This window comes from Eumetopias jubatus, unplaced genomic scaffold (assembly GCF_037043125.1).
Source record: "Eumetopias jubatus isolate StellerSeaLion01/CBP00866 unplaced genomic scaffold, mEumJub1_p1.0 scaffold_12, whole genome shotgun sequence".
Classification (NCBI taxonomy): domain Eukaryota; kingdom Metazoa; phylum Chordata; class Mammalia; order Carnivora; family Otariidae; genus Eumetopias; species Eumetopias jubatus.
In genome coordinates, this window is record NW_028274818.1 from 77135623 (window position 1) to 77148760 (window position 13138).

The 13138-nt window shown below is 45.5% G+C and overlaps 1 protein-coding gene across 1 annotated transcript in view; it reads right to left on the reverse strand.

Annotated features, from left to right (window-relative positions):
• GRIN2A (glutamate ionotropic receptor NMDA type subunit 2A) overlaps window positions 1-13138 on the reverse strand; it is a 363258-nt gene that overhangs the window by 144284 nt on the left and 205836 nt on the right. Inside the window, exon 3 of the mRNA XM_028117634.2 lies at window positions 8760-9352. Coding sequence (XP_027973435.1) covers window positions 8760-9352 — 593 coding nt within the window. The remainder of the gene's footprint in view (window positions 1-8759; window positions 9353-13138) is intronic.

Below are 13138 nucleotides of genomic sequence, written 5' to 3' on the forward strand. Positions count from 1 at the left end.
TTTTATTGTTATGTTAATCACCATACATTACTTCATTAGTTTTTGATGTAGTGTTCCATGATTCATTGTTGGTGCATAACACCCCGTGCTCCACACAATGTGCTCTCTTTAATACCCATCACCAGGCTAACCCATCCCCCACCCCCCTCCCCTCTAGAACCCTCAGTTTGTTTCTCAGAGTCCATAGTCTCTCATGGTTCGTCTTCCCCTCCGACTTCCTCTTCCTCATTCTTAAGAGAATTCACATTTGTTCAAACTCCATGCTTCTTGTAAGACTCGATGGGCTTTGGGGGTAACTTACCCCATCCCCAGTTCTTAAGAGTAGGTCTGCTTTGGTTTAATGTAATCCTATTTGCCTTTTCAGTGATTGGACTGGGAGTCCAGACTTAAGCCAGTAGGTACATGGCATTTTTAAAATGGCTGTTATTGGCCCAAAGATGGGCACATGACCTAATCTGGCCATGAACAAAGAAGTCATTCCAGGTGTTGCTGATAGCCAACTTAAGGTCACAAAGGAAGAAATTTGATAATGAAGACTTTAATTCCCAAAGAGCAGAGTCAAGAGAGCATAGGGAAAAGAGCCAGAACCTTGATCATACTGCATCTGAAGTCCACCCTGCCTATGGAATTCCAATCAAATAATTCATCACATAACTGAATTTAACTGATTGTTACCTGCACCAAAAACATCCTAATTCATCTCTAAGGATAAGCGACTAGCACATAGGAGGCAGTTAATATATGACAGGTTGTATCATCAGAGTACTTTAAAATTTCCATTACAACACATTTTAAAATATATACGCTTCTATAACGTAACTTAAGAAACTTGAAGTTTCTCTCCTTCCCCCCCAACACACATAATGATGTATTAAATTGTTAAAACTTCCTTTTACTAATAGTGATGGAATTATAAAGGAAATGAGTCCATGTCTCAGGAGAGCTGTTCTCCGTCACACAGGAAACTGACTGGTGTGTGTATTTGTTCCTTGTGTTTGGACAGGATTTAACCAAATGAAGCGAATCCTCAGGAACTGGCCATGGGGATTTGGAGAAGAGTACACCATGCTTCAGCAGATCAGCCAGTTTAGTTCCCAAACTGTGGGCCCTGGATAAAAACGTGGCTGGCTTCCCCATGCCTGTGCCAAACTTAGCTAGCGTCACCAACCTAACGGTGACTCCTCCAACCCTGGGATCCAGGACAGGTACTGAGGCACCAGGAGGTTGCATGAAGGCTCAGTCACACCTGCAGGCAGGCAGGCTCTGTGCGGAGGCAAGAGAAGGGGGAACCTGCAAAGCAAGGGGACAAAGGCAGAGAATAGGTGGAAAGGCCCGTTCTAGCTGTCCAGCTCCCACTTGGAAGAGATGACAAGGAGGGCTTCTGTCCTATGTGCAAGGAGGTGCACAGACAGACACTCTTCCAGGAGAACAAACAAGAGACAGCTTGGAAATAAACTGGCCCTTCACACTTACCCGTCAAACTATGCCACATGTACCTCCCTTGCAGAGGAAAGAATTGTTAACTTATTGTTTTGTGTGACATCAGATGTTTTCCAGATCATGTGAAGAAGGAAGCAAAGGCAGTTTTTCCTCTGCCTTCTGGAAGTGTCATCTCCTCAGCTCTGCTGATCCAAAGTTTGGCTTCCCATCTATGTCATGGCTCTAGCCGAGTATGGTACCGGTTTCCTAGGGCTCCAAGACTTCGCTGCTCTGATGATCGGCCTGGCACTTCATCATGTGATAAGTTTTACTTTCTCCATGTATTGATTAAAACTGCTGGTAGGATTATTAAGGTGCACTAAATCCAGGTATATTAGCAACGGCCATAGATGACAGATCTTTTCCAAGGCCCACCGTACCTGCCACCATATCTAGCAGATGGCCGACCCTGTACAGACACCCACCAAGCTCTGTAACAGAAGCAGGGGATAGACAGTCTCCATGGGAAAAAAAAGGCAGCTGAAGTTCCCAGCCCAACTTTTTCTCCCCAGGATTCTCCTTTCCCTCAGGGGTCATTTGCCAATGAACCCGACGTTCCTCATGGTTTGAGTCCAGTCCCTCTTCTGATTTTTCATTCCCCCCCCCACCTTGGAATGTTACCCAATCCTGGGGCTGTAACCACCACCAATAAGCTCCCAACCTGTGTGTTGCATTTTTCAGTCTGAACTCAGACTCTCCTCTTCAATTGCCTACTTGAGATTGCCACTTGGATGTGCTCCCCTGAGCATGTTCGAAACTGGATGCTCTTCCTGACCTCCTCCTCCCCAAATCTGCTTCTTCTCCAGTTTTGTAAAAGGAACCACCATCTATTCAGCTGTACAAGTGAAAAATTATTGGTTGTTTTATCTCTTTTCATACTTCATATTCATCTGTCGGGTCTTGTTCATTTTACTCCAAAACATGCATTAAGCCCAGCCACTTCTCTCTGAATACACAGCCGTTACTCCAATCCAAGTCACCTCCTGCTCTCTCCTGGACCATGCTACGGTCTCCTAACCCCTTTAGACCCTCTGTCCCCAGTATACTCTCTGTCAACAGGCACCAGAGTAATGAAGATGGTGTTTTTCCTTGCTTTATATTTTCTCAGAAGGGAATTGCAGCAAATTATTAGTATATGTCACCAAATCACCAAGTTGCAAAATGAAAACTCTCCTGGTATTAACCCTTGATACATCTTTTTGTTAGGCATGCTGGTCCCCAAATCCAAAGACTTGCCCCAGGACTGAGGCAAATGTGAACAACAGGCGTGCTTTCTGCGTGACCCCAAAACAACCCAAATCACCTTTCCCTCAAGGTAAAGGCAGGGCCAATTTCTGGTCCCTTCAAGTTGCCAGCATCGGGTTTCCACCATTTGTCAAGCTATTCATTGGGTGCCAGTTGGAAATGATTGACTTGCATTGCCAGGTTGGCATACGGTATTTTTGACTTCTGGCCAAAAAAGAGACGCCTGTGTTCCAGGAGGGAGGCCACAAACTGAGAGGATGCTGAAGAGAGGCTGTTCACTTAGCTGTCAGGCTGGACGCCCAGGGAGGACCGTCCACCTTTCATGGGTCCATCAGGACACAGGCAGGGGCAGATCAAGCCGTGCCTCTGGCCCAGGGCAGGAGGACAATTAACATCTGGGGGGTGCCAACTGCAACCTAGATGCTTGGCCGAGTGTATTACATGCATGTGAGTGTCACCACAGTTCTCTAGGGTTACACTGATCTCTGTTTGCAATCAAGGAAGTGGAGGCTCAAAGAAGTTAAAGAACTTGCCCAAGACAACCCAGATGAGAGGGTATGAACACAGCACTGTCCAAACCCACATTTCACAAAGTCACACAGCTTGGTGGAATGTGCTTTGGACTCTAAATGTGGCACACGCCCTTGGATCCTCTCAGATCTCATTTCGGCATATCTCTTGATGATTTACTTTGAAGGTCAGCCTTCCGTGCCCCCCGCCCCGCCGAGTCCAGAGTCCCAGACTGACGGCACAAGCCCACAGGATGGCTTGGTCTCCTGGGTGCCTGAAGCCACTGCCAGAAATGTTTGTTGAGCATACGATGATCCCACAGATAAATATTTGCAAAGAGTTATCACAATCGCCCAGGAAGTTTTAACTCCGGTCAAGCTCTGAGATTTAACTGAGCGGGCTCTTTCATTGGCATTAAAAAAAGAAACCAACAGTGATAATTCTGACTATCAAATAAAACCATGCCAACCTGGGTTAGTGCAGTCTCTTAATGGGTCATTAAGCCAGGAACTTTTCCTGTGGTTATTTGAGAAATAAAGATTGAAAAAACTATCAAGGTAACTTGGATATGAATTAAACTCACATTCACGTATATATCTTCCTTCCATTTCCTTTTCTGTCAGGGTAGTAATTTACCGTGTTGTTGCTTCTTAATGCAGAAGCCTGACTTCACAAATCAAGAAGTTAATATAAAATACATAAGGGGTCAAGCCAGGTATCATCAATTAAAGCCAAATAACTCCTCTTCAATCTGAATCCGTAACTCTCCTGGGAGAAGATGTTCCTTTCCCACTCATTTGTGCTATAGATCTCCTCAAGCGCCTCTGTCTTCCAATGCACTCACCTCTGCACGTCCTGCTCCCTTCCCTAAAATGGGAGCCAGAGGACACAGTCACCATTCTGCTGTTAAAAACACAAGGGAGAAGTCTATTTCTCCCTCCCCTGCCTGTGAACAGCCTGCGGTATAACAAGTATAAATTAAAGAAATAATAATGATGATCATCACCACAATAAGAATAACAAGAAGACGACAAGAGAGACATGATCACTATTCATGAAATGTCTACTACACGCCAGGCACAATGGTGTTCCGCATATATGGTTTCACTTAATTCTGATACAAGAAGAAGACTACAACACACAGACACAACATTTAACTTTCTATGTCCGAGAGAACTGCAGGCCTAAAATGTGACAGGAACTGCTCCTGGCATCTATGGAGAGTTGGCATCTAGCATACAGAGGGTACTAAATACCTTTTGGGGGGATGAATAAATGGCAATGTTGTGGACTATGGCATGCAGATACATCGGCCTCACCCACAATCTTACATTTGCAAGTTTTATCATAAGAGTTAATGATTTATAGACTGCTTTCCACATGCCAGGCTCTCGGATAAGATGCAAACACTTTTCTTGTCCCCGTGTTACATCTCAGGAGGCAGACTTGGAGGAATTAAGGGACTTGCCCAAAGCCTTGGATCTAGAAGAGTTCTGACCCGGGATTCAAACCCAGGCAGGCCAGCTTCGGTGCCAGACGCTTCACTCCGAGGCCACACTGCCTCCCAGGGGGCCCGGTCCACCAGCGGCCCGGACAGACTCTCTTGAGACAGGACTGGACAGAACAGCCTCAGTTCCACACAGGCAGGACAGGTAAAGACCTACATCACCATCCCAGGAGTTACCAGCTATATGCCCCACACTTGGGGAAGGGACAGATGTTTAATAACTTCGCAGTAGCAAGGAGGAGGTTACATAACATTGCTGAGCTATTTCTGAACTTTATAAAATGCTGACTGCTCTTTTCCACGTGCCTTCTGTAAAACCAGGAATATTAAACATAAAGAACATTTTCCCCTTGCCCCCACCTTTTTTCCCCCTGAAATCCCAGGGACAGAAACAGGCCCACATCATCCTCAGCAAGTCAACTTTTCTACCAGGTCCTGCACTGTAAGCAAGAAGTCATGGTTACGGAATCCTAAGTGCGCAAGGTCGGGGTAGGAGATTACAAGCCACGTCCCTGAAGACCACAGGGGGACATGTGTAACTGCTTCCACGATGGCGCTCAACCAGTCCAAGCTGGACCCCCAATCCCCGCAGCAACGTACCACGATACCCACTCACGTGAATTCATCTGAGCTTCTTCTGAAACTATGTGCATTCTCCTTACTACATAGTGGGAATAATGAGAGCTGCTTGGCTACTGGATGCTTGGCAGAACCCTGAACTCGGGAGTCCTGGGCTTCCACTGAACGAGCTGATGGATCTGACTCAGGCTGCAGACACTGAAGATCCCCTACCCTTGACAACCTAAACGTCCATCAGGGGGTCATGATCAAACACAGTTCCTAGTCCCATTGCCCAAGAACAGCAATGAAGATGAATATGCTAGAATGTCATGGGTCCTCAGAGATCCATCTTGAACCACAAGGCTGAGGTAAAGGAAATGTGAATGTATCGGATACCATTTATGGGCATCAAGATGAACTGTGCTTTGGGTCTAAGGTTGCACAGACTTCTATACGAGAAGTACAAAACATGCACACAGATTTGGATCCCTACCAAATTCATGGCAGTGTTTTCCCTCCCGAGGACAGGAAGGCAAGAAAGTGGGACTTGGGAGAGATCTAATCAGGACTGTTACATCATCAGTAATATTTAATTTCTTTAAACATTTTTGAAACAAATGTGACTCGTTCACCTTCGTTCTCTGTGATGAGTGGTGGGGTGGGTGTTTTATCAGACTCTGTACTATTCTTCCCCCACCCCAATATTTTTGGAAAAGTCCCTGTTACCAGAGTTTGTCATGAGACAAACTTCCCTCCTTCTTCATCAGATTGTACATTCTTGGCGAAGTTATATCTTCATTCCTGTCCATATTCCAGGGGCCAGCACAGGGTCCACTGGATGGAAGGAATGACTGATGGAGGAGAAAACAGTAGACTTCAGGCTTTTCTGAAAAACTGCCATTTGGGGCTTTCTCCAGTTCCTAGTCCCTTCCTTGCCTGGCGAGCGTCTTCTCTTCCCCAGGTGAATTTAAGAAAACACCGGGACAATGGGCAAGTATGGTAAGGAGCCAATGCTGGTACCATATTCCAGCCTCATACACAGGGCAAACACCTCCAGCACCCCATGGATGGAGAGATGTTTCATGGAACACCAGGCGGTGGGTGACGGCTTACCCCAGTTGATGCATTGCTACCCTGGGGCTGAAACACCATCCATAAAATTGCTGCATTCAAAGCATAACTCCTAGAAATAGCATGACAACATTGCATAGCAGAATTTTTTTTTTTTTTTTTAAGGAATGGAATTCAGGGTGGTCACTGGAAGGAGCTCTGCATGTCTTGACAATTATCCTTCTCAAATCCCTTTTCCTGTATAAATTATACCTCAATTGCCCTAAAATTGAGTTATGTTTTCACCAAAATTATACATTTGTGAATATTCCAGCTCTAGGGCACTTGTTATGGGAAGGAAGCATTCATTAGCCCAGCCCTTGTCACTGGGCTGACAGCAATCCTACCTCCATAAGAGGTTCCATGCCTCATACTGATTCATCGGAGTTCCTTCCTGTTATTTAGACAATTATTTAAAATGCTGAAAGTGGCAGTGCAGAAAGAGGATCCCTAAGGAGGGAATGAGGAGAGGGGAAGGGAAAATTGCAAAGGACCACAATTTCCTAATTCAAGAGTTCATTTTTCAGATGTATACCGATTTTAAAGAGGCATAATCCTTCTACACCATCACATACACACACACACACACACAATGTCTCCAGACTCAGCTCAGAGATAATCCCTGAACTGTAGCAGATTCAAATTCCTAAACCTTCCAGACACATTTGAGAGTGATGTGTTACTCTGGTGATAATAAACCCAACCTAGTCTGCTGACTGTAAGTTCTGATGACCAAAGCCACTTCACTGGTCATTTTGACAGTCATTCAATAATCACCGGGTGCCAGGCACTGTGCTACGCAGTACTCTCCCAGCATCACCTCATTTAATACTGAGGTCAATCCACAAAACATTGGTTCTCGGTGCACGATCCCCAGACCAGCAATATCAGCATCACCCAGGAACCTGCTGGAATGACAAATTCTGGGAGCCCGCCCCCGGGGCGACTGGATTACAGACTCTTGAGTGTGAAACCCAGCCACCTGTGGTTTAACAAATCACCCTCCAGCTGATTCTGATGCATGCTCAAGTTTGCGAAGCGCCACCTAGAGGGAGTAGTGCTATTATCATCACTCTACAGTAAACCCCCAAGGCCTAGAAAGGTAAAGTGATGCGCCAAGGCCTACAGGAAGTGGACAAGACAAGATCTGAACCCTGACAAATCTACTTCCGGAGCCCCGTCCCTTCATCACGGAGCTATGCTGCTCGTTATCTGAGAAAGGAGCGCCGAACAGCAGGCAAAAGCATGCAAAGTGGGTGCAGGAGTGATCGTTCTAAATGTCAACAGCTGAGCCACAATGATGAGCCACGAAGAACAATAACATTTCTCAGAAACATAAAACTTAAATGCCCACCAAGATGGGAGCAGTTAAATACATTAGGATACAGACATACGATGGACTATAATGCCGTTTTAAAAGTGGTATTTGCCAAGATTTCCAATGATCTACAAAAACAGGACAAAAGAAGGGAAGAAATTCAGATACACACTCAAACAGAGGATGGAAGCCCCAGCGTGGGCAGTCTTCCCAAAGTGTAACATGTTGGTGAGGATGTGGGAAATCTAGTGACTTCACAAGTGGCTTGTGTGAATACAGATTGGGATAGTTCCTTGGTAGGACAATTTGGTAACAGATACTTCAATTCTTAAATGCACGGGCTCCGTGACCCCAAACTTCTACTTCTTAGAATCTACCCTGGAGAAACATGGGCTCTGTGTGCACAAAGAGACATGTGGGATGATGATCACTGCAGCTTCATTTCCAATGGGAAAAAATCTGAAACAACCTGGATTTCTATCATTATGGAGACTGGACAAATAAATCACGGTATATCCCTATTGAGAAATGCAATGCGTAGGTTGCAACACACACACACACGCCTATGTATATCTACACATACATACATATCTACATTCCTTCCTACATGTCTGTGTATATGTATGTAAACATACATATGTACATCTATGTACACACATCCATACATGTGTATTTATCTGCATATAAAATATGGATAGAGAGATACATAGATGGATACATGGACAGGTCTCGAGAGTAGGTTTCCAAGGTATATCGTTGAGTAAAAAAAGAAAGTTGCAGAAAACAAAGTATGATGTAAGTTATAAACAAAAGAGGAGTCCAGGGGAAGAGAGGAGAAGAGAGTCAATGAGAGAAAATCCCATAAGCACACACACAACATTCTCTACTTGCAGGGCCCGTTTTCAGCAGGGAGTATATATGCATTGCTCTGAGTTTTCGACCAACCAACCAACCAACCAACCAACCAACCAAACAAACAAATGAAACTCGGGTCCCATTTTGGGAGACAAGCAAAGATCGCACTCTTACTGGTGCAGAGTGTGTGGTGGGGCCTCCGGCTTCTCCGTCTGCCCGTAGCAGCTGGTCTTGGCCTCGGGGATGTAAGAGAACTTCTCCAACATGGAATATGCAGCAGTGGTGAGGATGCCCAGGCCATCCCTCACCCTTGCCTCCAGGCTGTAGTCCCAGTCGTCATAGGAGACTGAAATGAGTCCTGATGGAAACTCCTTTGGGATGAGCTCTGTGTTCCCAGAAACCAAGCTGGGGATGATCCAGAAGAAATCATAGCCAGTGAGGCCCAGGGAGCGGGCCTCACTCAGGATGAGGACAGCCTCATCTTTGGAACAGTAGAGCAGGATGACAGAAGAGTGGATCTTCTTCAACTGGACCTGCGTCTTTGCGTCCTCAAAGGAAGTGTCCAAGGTGATCACGTTCTGCATGTCCCAACCCACAAAGCTGTTGTCCACGGTGGTCTTGATGAAGCTGATGAAGTCTCTGTACCCAGGGAAGATGGTGGTCACCAGGGAGAAGACGTGCCAGTCGTAATCCTGCATGATCTTCAGCATGACCGTGGCTTGTTGCTGGATGGACGCTCCAAACTGGAAGAAGGTTGACGTCGGATCCTGCCAACAGGTGTAAAAAAAAAAAAAAAAAAAAAAAGCAAAACAGAGGATGAGGTAGAAGGCGGTTTATATATAACCATCTGTCTTTATAGGCTTAAAAAATGCCTTCTTAGAAGGGAGGGCAAATACATCACACACCTATTCATTCGAGAACATTCCTGAGCACCTACTATATGCTACACTCTGGAACAGACATTGGAAATACAGAGAGGAGAGAGACCCTGAACTTGGAGCCCACAACCTGGTGCATGAAGGAGATCTATTATTTCTGCTTCTGGCTTATCCCATTTCCCCCCTGCCCTTTGGGGCCCATATGGTTTCAACACAATGAATTCTATCTGGCCCCAGGCTCAGAACTGGAAAATGAAGCCAACAGAGACAACATCAGGACATAGAGACACAGTCCTGATGACGCACTTGAAGCACCCAGAGTCAGCTGTGCCTGAAGCCATTTACTCTGGACCTGGTGATTATGTAAGCAAGCAAGTTCCCATGATCGTGTGCGTTAGTCTGGAAAGGATTTCTGTCACTCGGACTCCAGACTCCTGTATAATATAAAGTATAATAAATGCTAACTGGACATTCTTTTTTTTTTTTTAAGATTTTATTTATTTATTTGAGAGAGAGAATGAGATAGAGAGAGAGAGCATGAGAGGGGGGAGGGTCATAGGGAGAAGCAGACTCCCCGCTGAGCAGGGAGCCCGATGCGGGACTCGATCCCGGGACTCCAGGATCATGACCTGAGCCGAAGGCAGTCGCTTAACCAACTGAGCCACCCAGGCGCCCCGCTAACTGGACATTCTATCTGAATGTCTATCTGAATCAACAAATATTTGTTGAACCCCTAACTACACAGCAACACCATTTTAGGACTTGGGGAAACAACGATATACAAGACAGACACAGACATGGTCTCTGCCTTTGTAAATCTGGTGGGAATTTGAGGAAGAGCAATTTGCAGGGACTAGAGGCTAAGAGAAGTATAAGGGGAAGCTGAAGGAGTGTCCAGGTGAGGAAGAAGGGAAACGGGTGGACACTGTCCCCAGAGGAGTCCTGCAGACACATCTAGACTATTCTAGGAGCCAGAGATAAATGCATTATGGCTCATGAAGTAGGGGGGATGAGATGATGGTGAAGAGCCTGGCAGGAACCCCATCATGTGTGGTCTCAGGGATATGTTCAGAGGCTTAGAACTTATTCAAGCATAAAGGGGAGCCGCTGAATGCTCTTACTCTTGAAAGTGACGTGGCAAATTGTGTGGGGTTAAAGGGCCTCTAATAGTTCTTTAAAAAAAAAAAAAGAGTTTATTTGAGAGAGAGTGGGAGAGAGAGAGAGAACATGAGCAGGGAGGAGGGGCAGATGGAGAGGAAGAAGCAGACCTCCTGGCTGAGCAGGGAGTCTAACTAGGGCTCGATCCCAGGACCCTGAGATCATGACCTGAGCCGAAGGCAGACGCTTAACCGACTGAGCCACCCAGATGCCCCCAAGGGCCTCTAATAGTTCTAACACCCCCCTTAGTCACGATCTGATCATGAAAACAAACTTCCATTTAGAAAAGGCAGGCAGTGCATACAGCTGTACCATTTACAAACTACCTTCACACCCCTTAACTCATAAGATCCCCATGATGATCCTACAAAGGTGGTGGTGTTGGCAGGGGGGAAATGAGGCTCGAGATGAACTCAGGCTCTGGTTCCGTGGCCAGCCCCCTTTCCAAAACACAGCCCCAACTTTCTTGGGATCACTGAAGATCTGCAGATAGCAGGTGCTTAAACCATGCTGTTGACTGGTAGGCAAGGTGCAAAAATGCCAGCTAAAGAGAAGGTATGCCTGTGTGTTAGAGCAAAACACAATTTGACAAGTGCTGAGTTATGGTTTTCTTTCCCTGGAAACTAAAAGAATTCTGCAGAAGTCCTTATAGTGCAGCCATGCTTTCATTTTGCATTCTGTGGTTACCATATGCATTCACCTCAATAGTAGGAATACGGAGGTTCCATTGTGTGTGTGTGTGTGTGTGTGTGTGTGTGTGTGTGTGTGCGTGTGTGTGTATTAAGAGTGGACAATCGATTCCATTTGTCTTTCAAAACAACACTTTGTAGCCGTGCATGCCAACCCTTTCAAGAAGTCTGCCAAGTTTTGCCTGTGGGTGCTCAGTGAATAGAAAGTTTTATCTGAATGGGCCAAAAGTTGTAGTTCTTCGAAATACTTCCCTTTTCTGAAATGCATGGGTTTGGGGGATAATTCAAGTGCAGTATGGCCTGAAGGCAGAGAGGGAACAAAAAAATGGGAATAAATGCCTCTGGGTCCCTTCCAACAATACAGTTTTATGAATTTTACCTAATTAAATCATTTAAAATGGGTAACAGATTTAAAGACTTTGGATAATTATCTTTTTCCCTACAATAGCTTTTGGAGAAATCCAATAGTCTTGGATTGATTAATCGTTTTAAATCACGTCTCAATGAGACTACGAATGGCTCAAGGGCAGAGGTATTGCTGTCCTCACCTGTCCCCAGAACCAGGCAGAAGGCTTGGAACATGACACATCGGGAAATGCAGGGGGATGGAACGCGTGAGTGAATGAATGTGTGAATGAAGTCTAAGAGGAATGTCCTTGGCTTAAACATAAAGCAAAACAGAAGAATTCAGTGTCTGAGGTTGTATTTTTTTTTTTTATGGCTCTTCAATGTCATGTCCAGAAAATAAAATCTTTCAACATCACCAACCTACCACTCCTCCATCCAATGTCTGAAATAGAGAGAGAGGGACATTTCTTGATCAGAAAAGGAAGAAAGAGGTCCTCTAAGCCTCAACAGCTGTGCATACAACCTCATTAAATACCAAAAACAGCAACAACATAACGAACCCACCAATGGACGAAGGCACAGAAGTCAAATCTCAAGGCAGTTATACCCAACAACCTTATGCACTGCCAGGTGTTTCTTGGGATGGGACTGAGAATCTCCAAACTTAATTACCAAGGAAATGTAATAATTCCCATGGAGCAAAGATGCCTCCAAGGAAGCTGCTGACCAGAGTCACATTAGGACTGCAAAAGGCAAAGGGATCAGCATCTTCTTGCACTGAGCACACGAGGAATTGAGAAAGATCTCAGGAGGGCAGATGCTAAGGGCACGGTCGGAACCCAATAAAAAGGATCTATGAGATGATCCACATATACACACTTCCTAGGGATAATCGGAATTCGTGGACAGGTGCTAGCTGGTGGGGGGGTGTCTGGGATGCTCCCGCACCCCTGCTCCATGTGCTATGAGCCAGACGTTACTGTATCCACGAGCGGCTTTGTGCACAGAGCAGAGCGGTAAGCAAGTGCAGGCTTATCTAACTCTCCATGTGGGGAGGAGGGCATAGATGCATTGTGAACTTTGTGAAAGAGAAGATAATTATAGGGACGGCAGTTCATTATCCAAGAGCTCACTTGGCACAGCCGTCTATGTAAAAATATGTGCAAGCTCCTTGCCTGTGCCATTCCCACTCCCTGGTCTTGCAGTGCTTTAGTTCAGGCCGAATCTCTTCTATTACTCTCTTCTGATCCCCATTAGGGTCTTCTCCCCAGGATGGGCAACAGTGTAACTTCTGGGGTCATGCTGTCCAGGTACCGATGCTAACTGGGCCTTGGGAAAAAAATCACTTTGCTTTTTCTAAGACTCAGTTTCCACATCTGTACAATGGGTATGGCAATGTCAATAATTATACTAGTTAACATGCCTATGAGAGTTGTGTGGCTCAACGCTTTCAGTGTAGTATCTCATTTAATCCTACCCC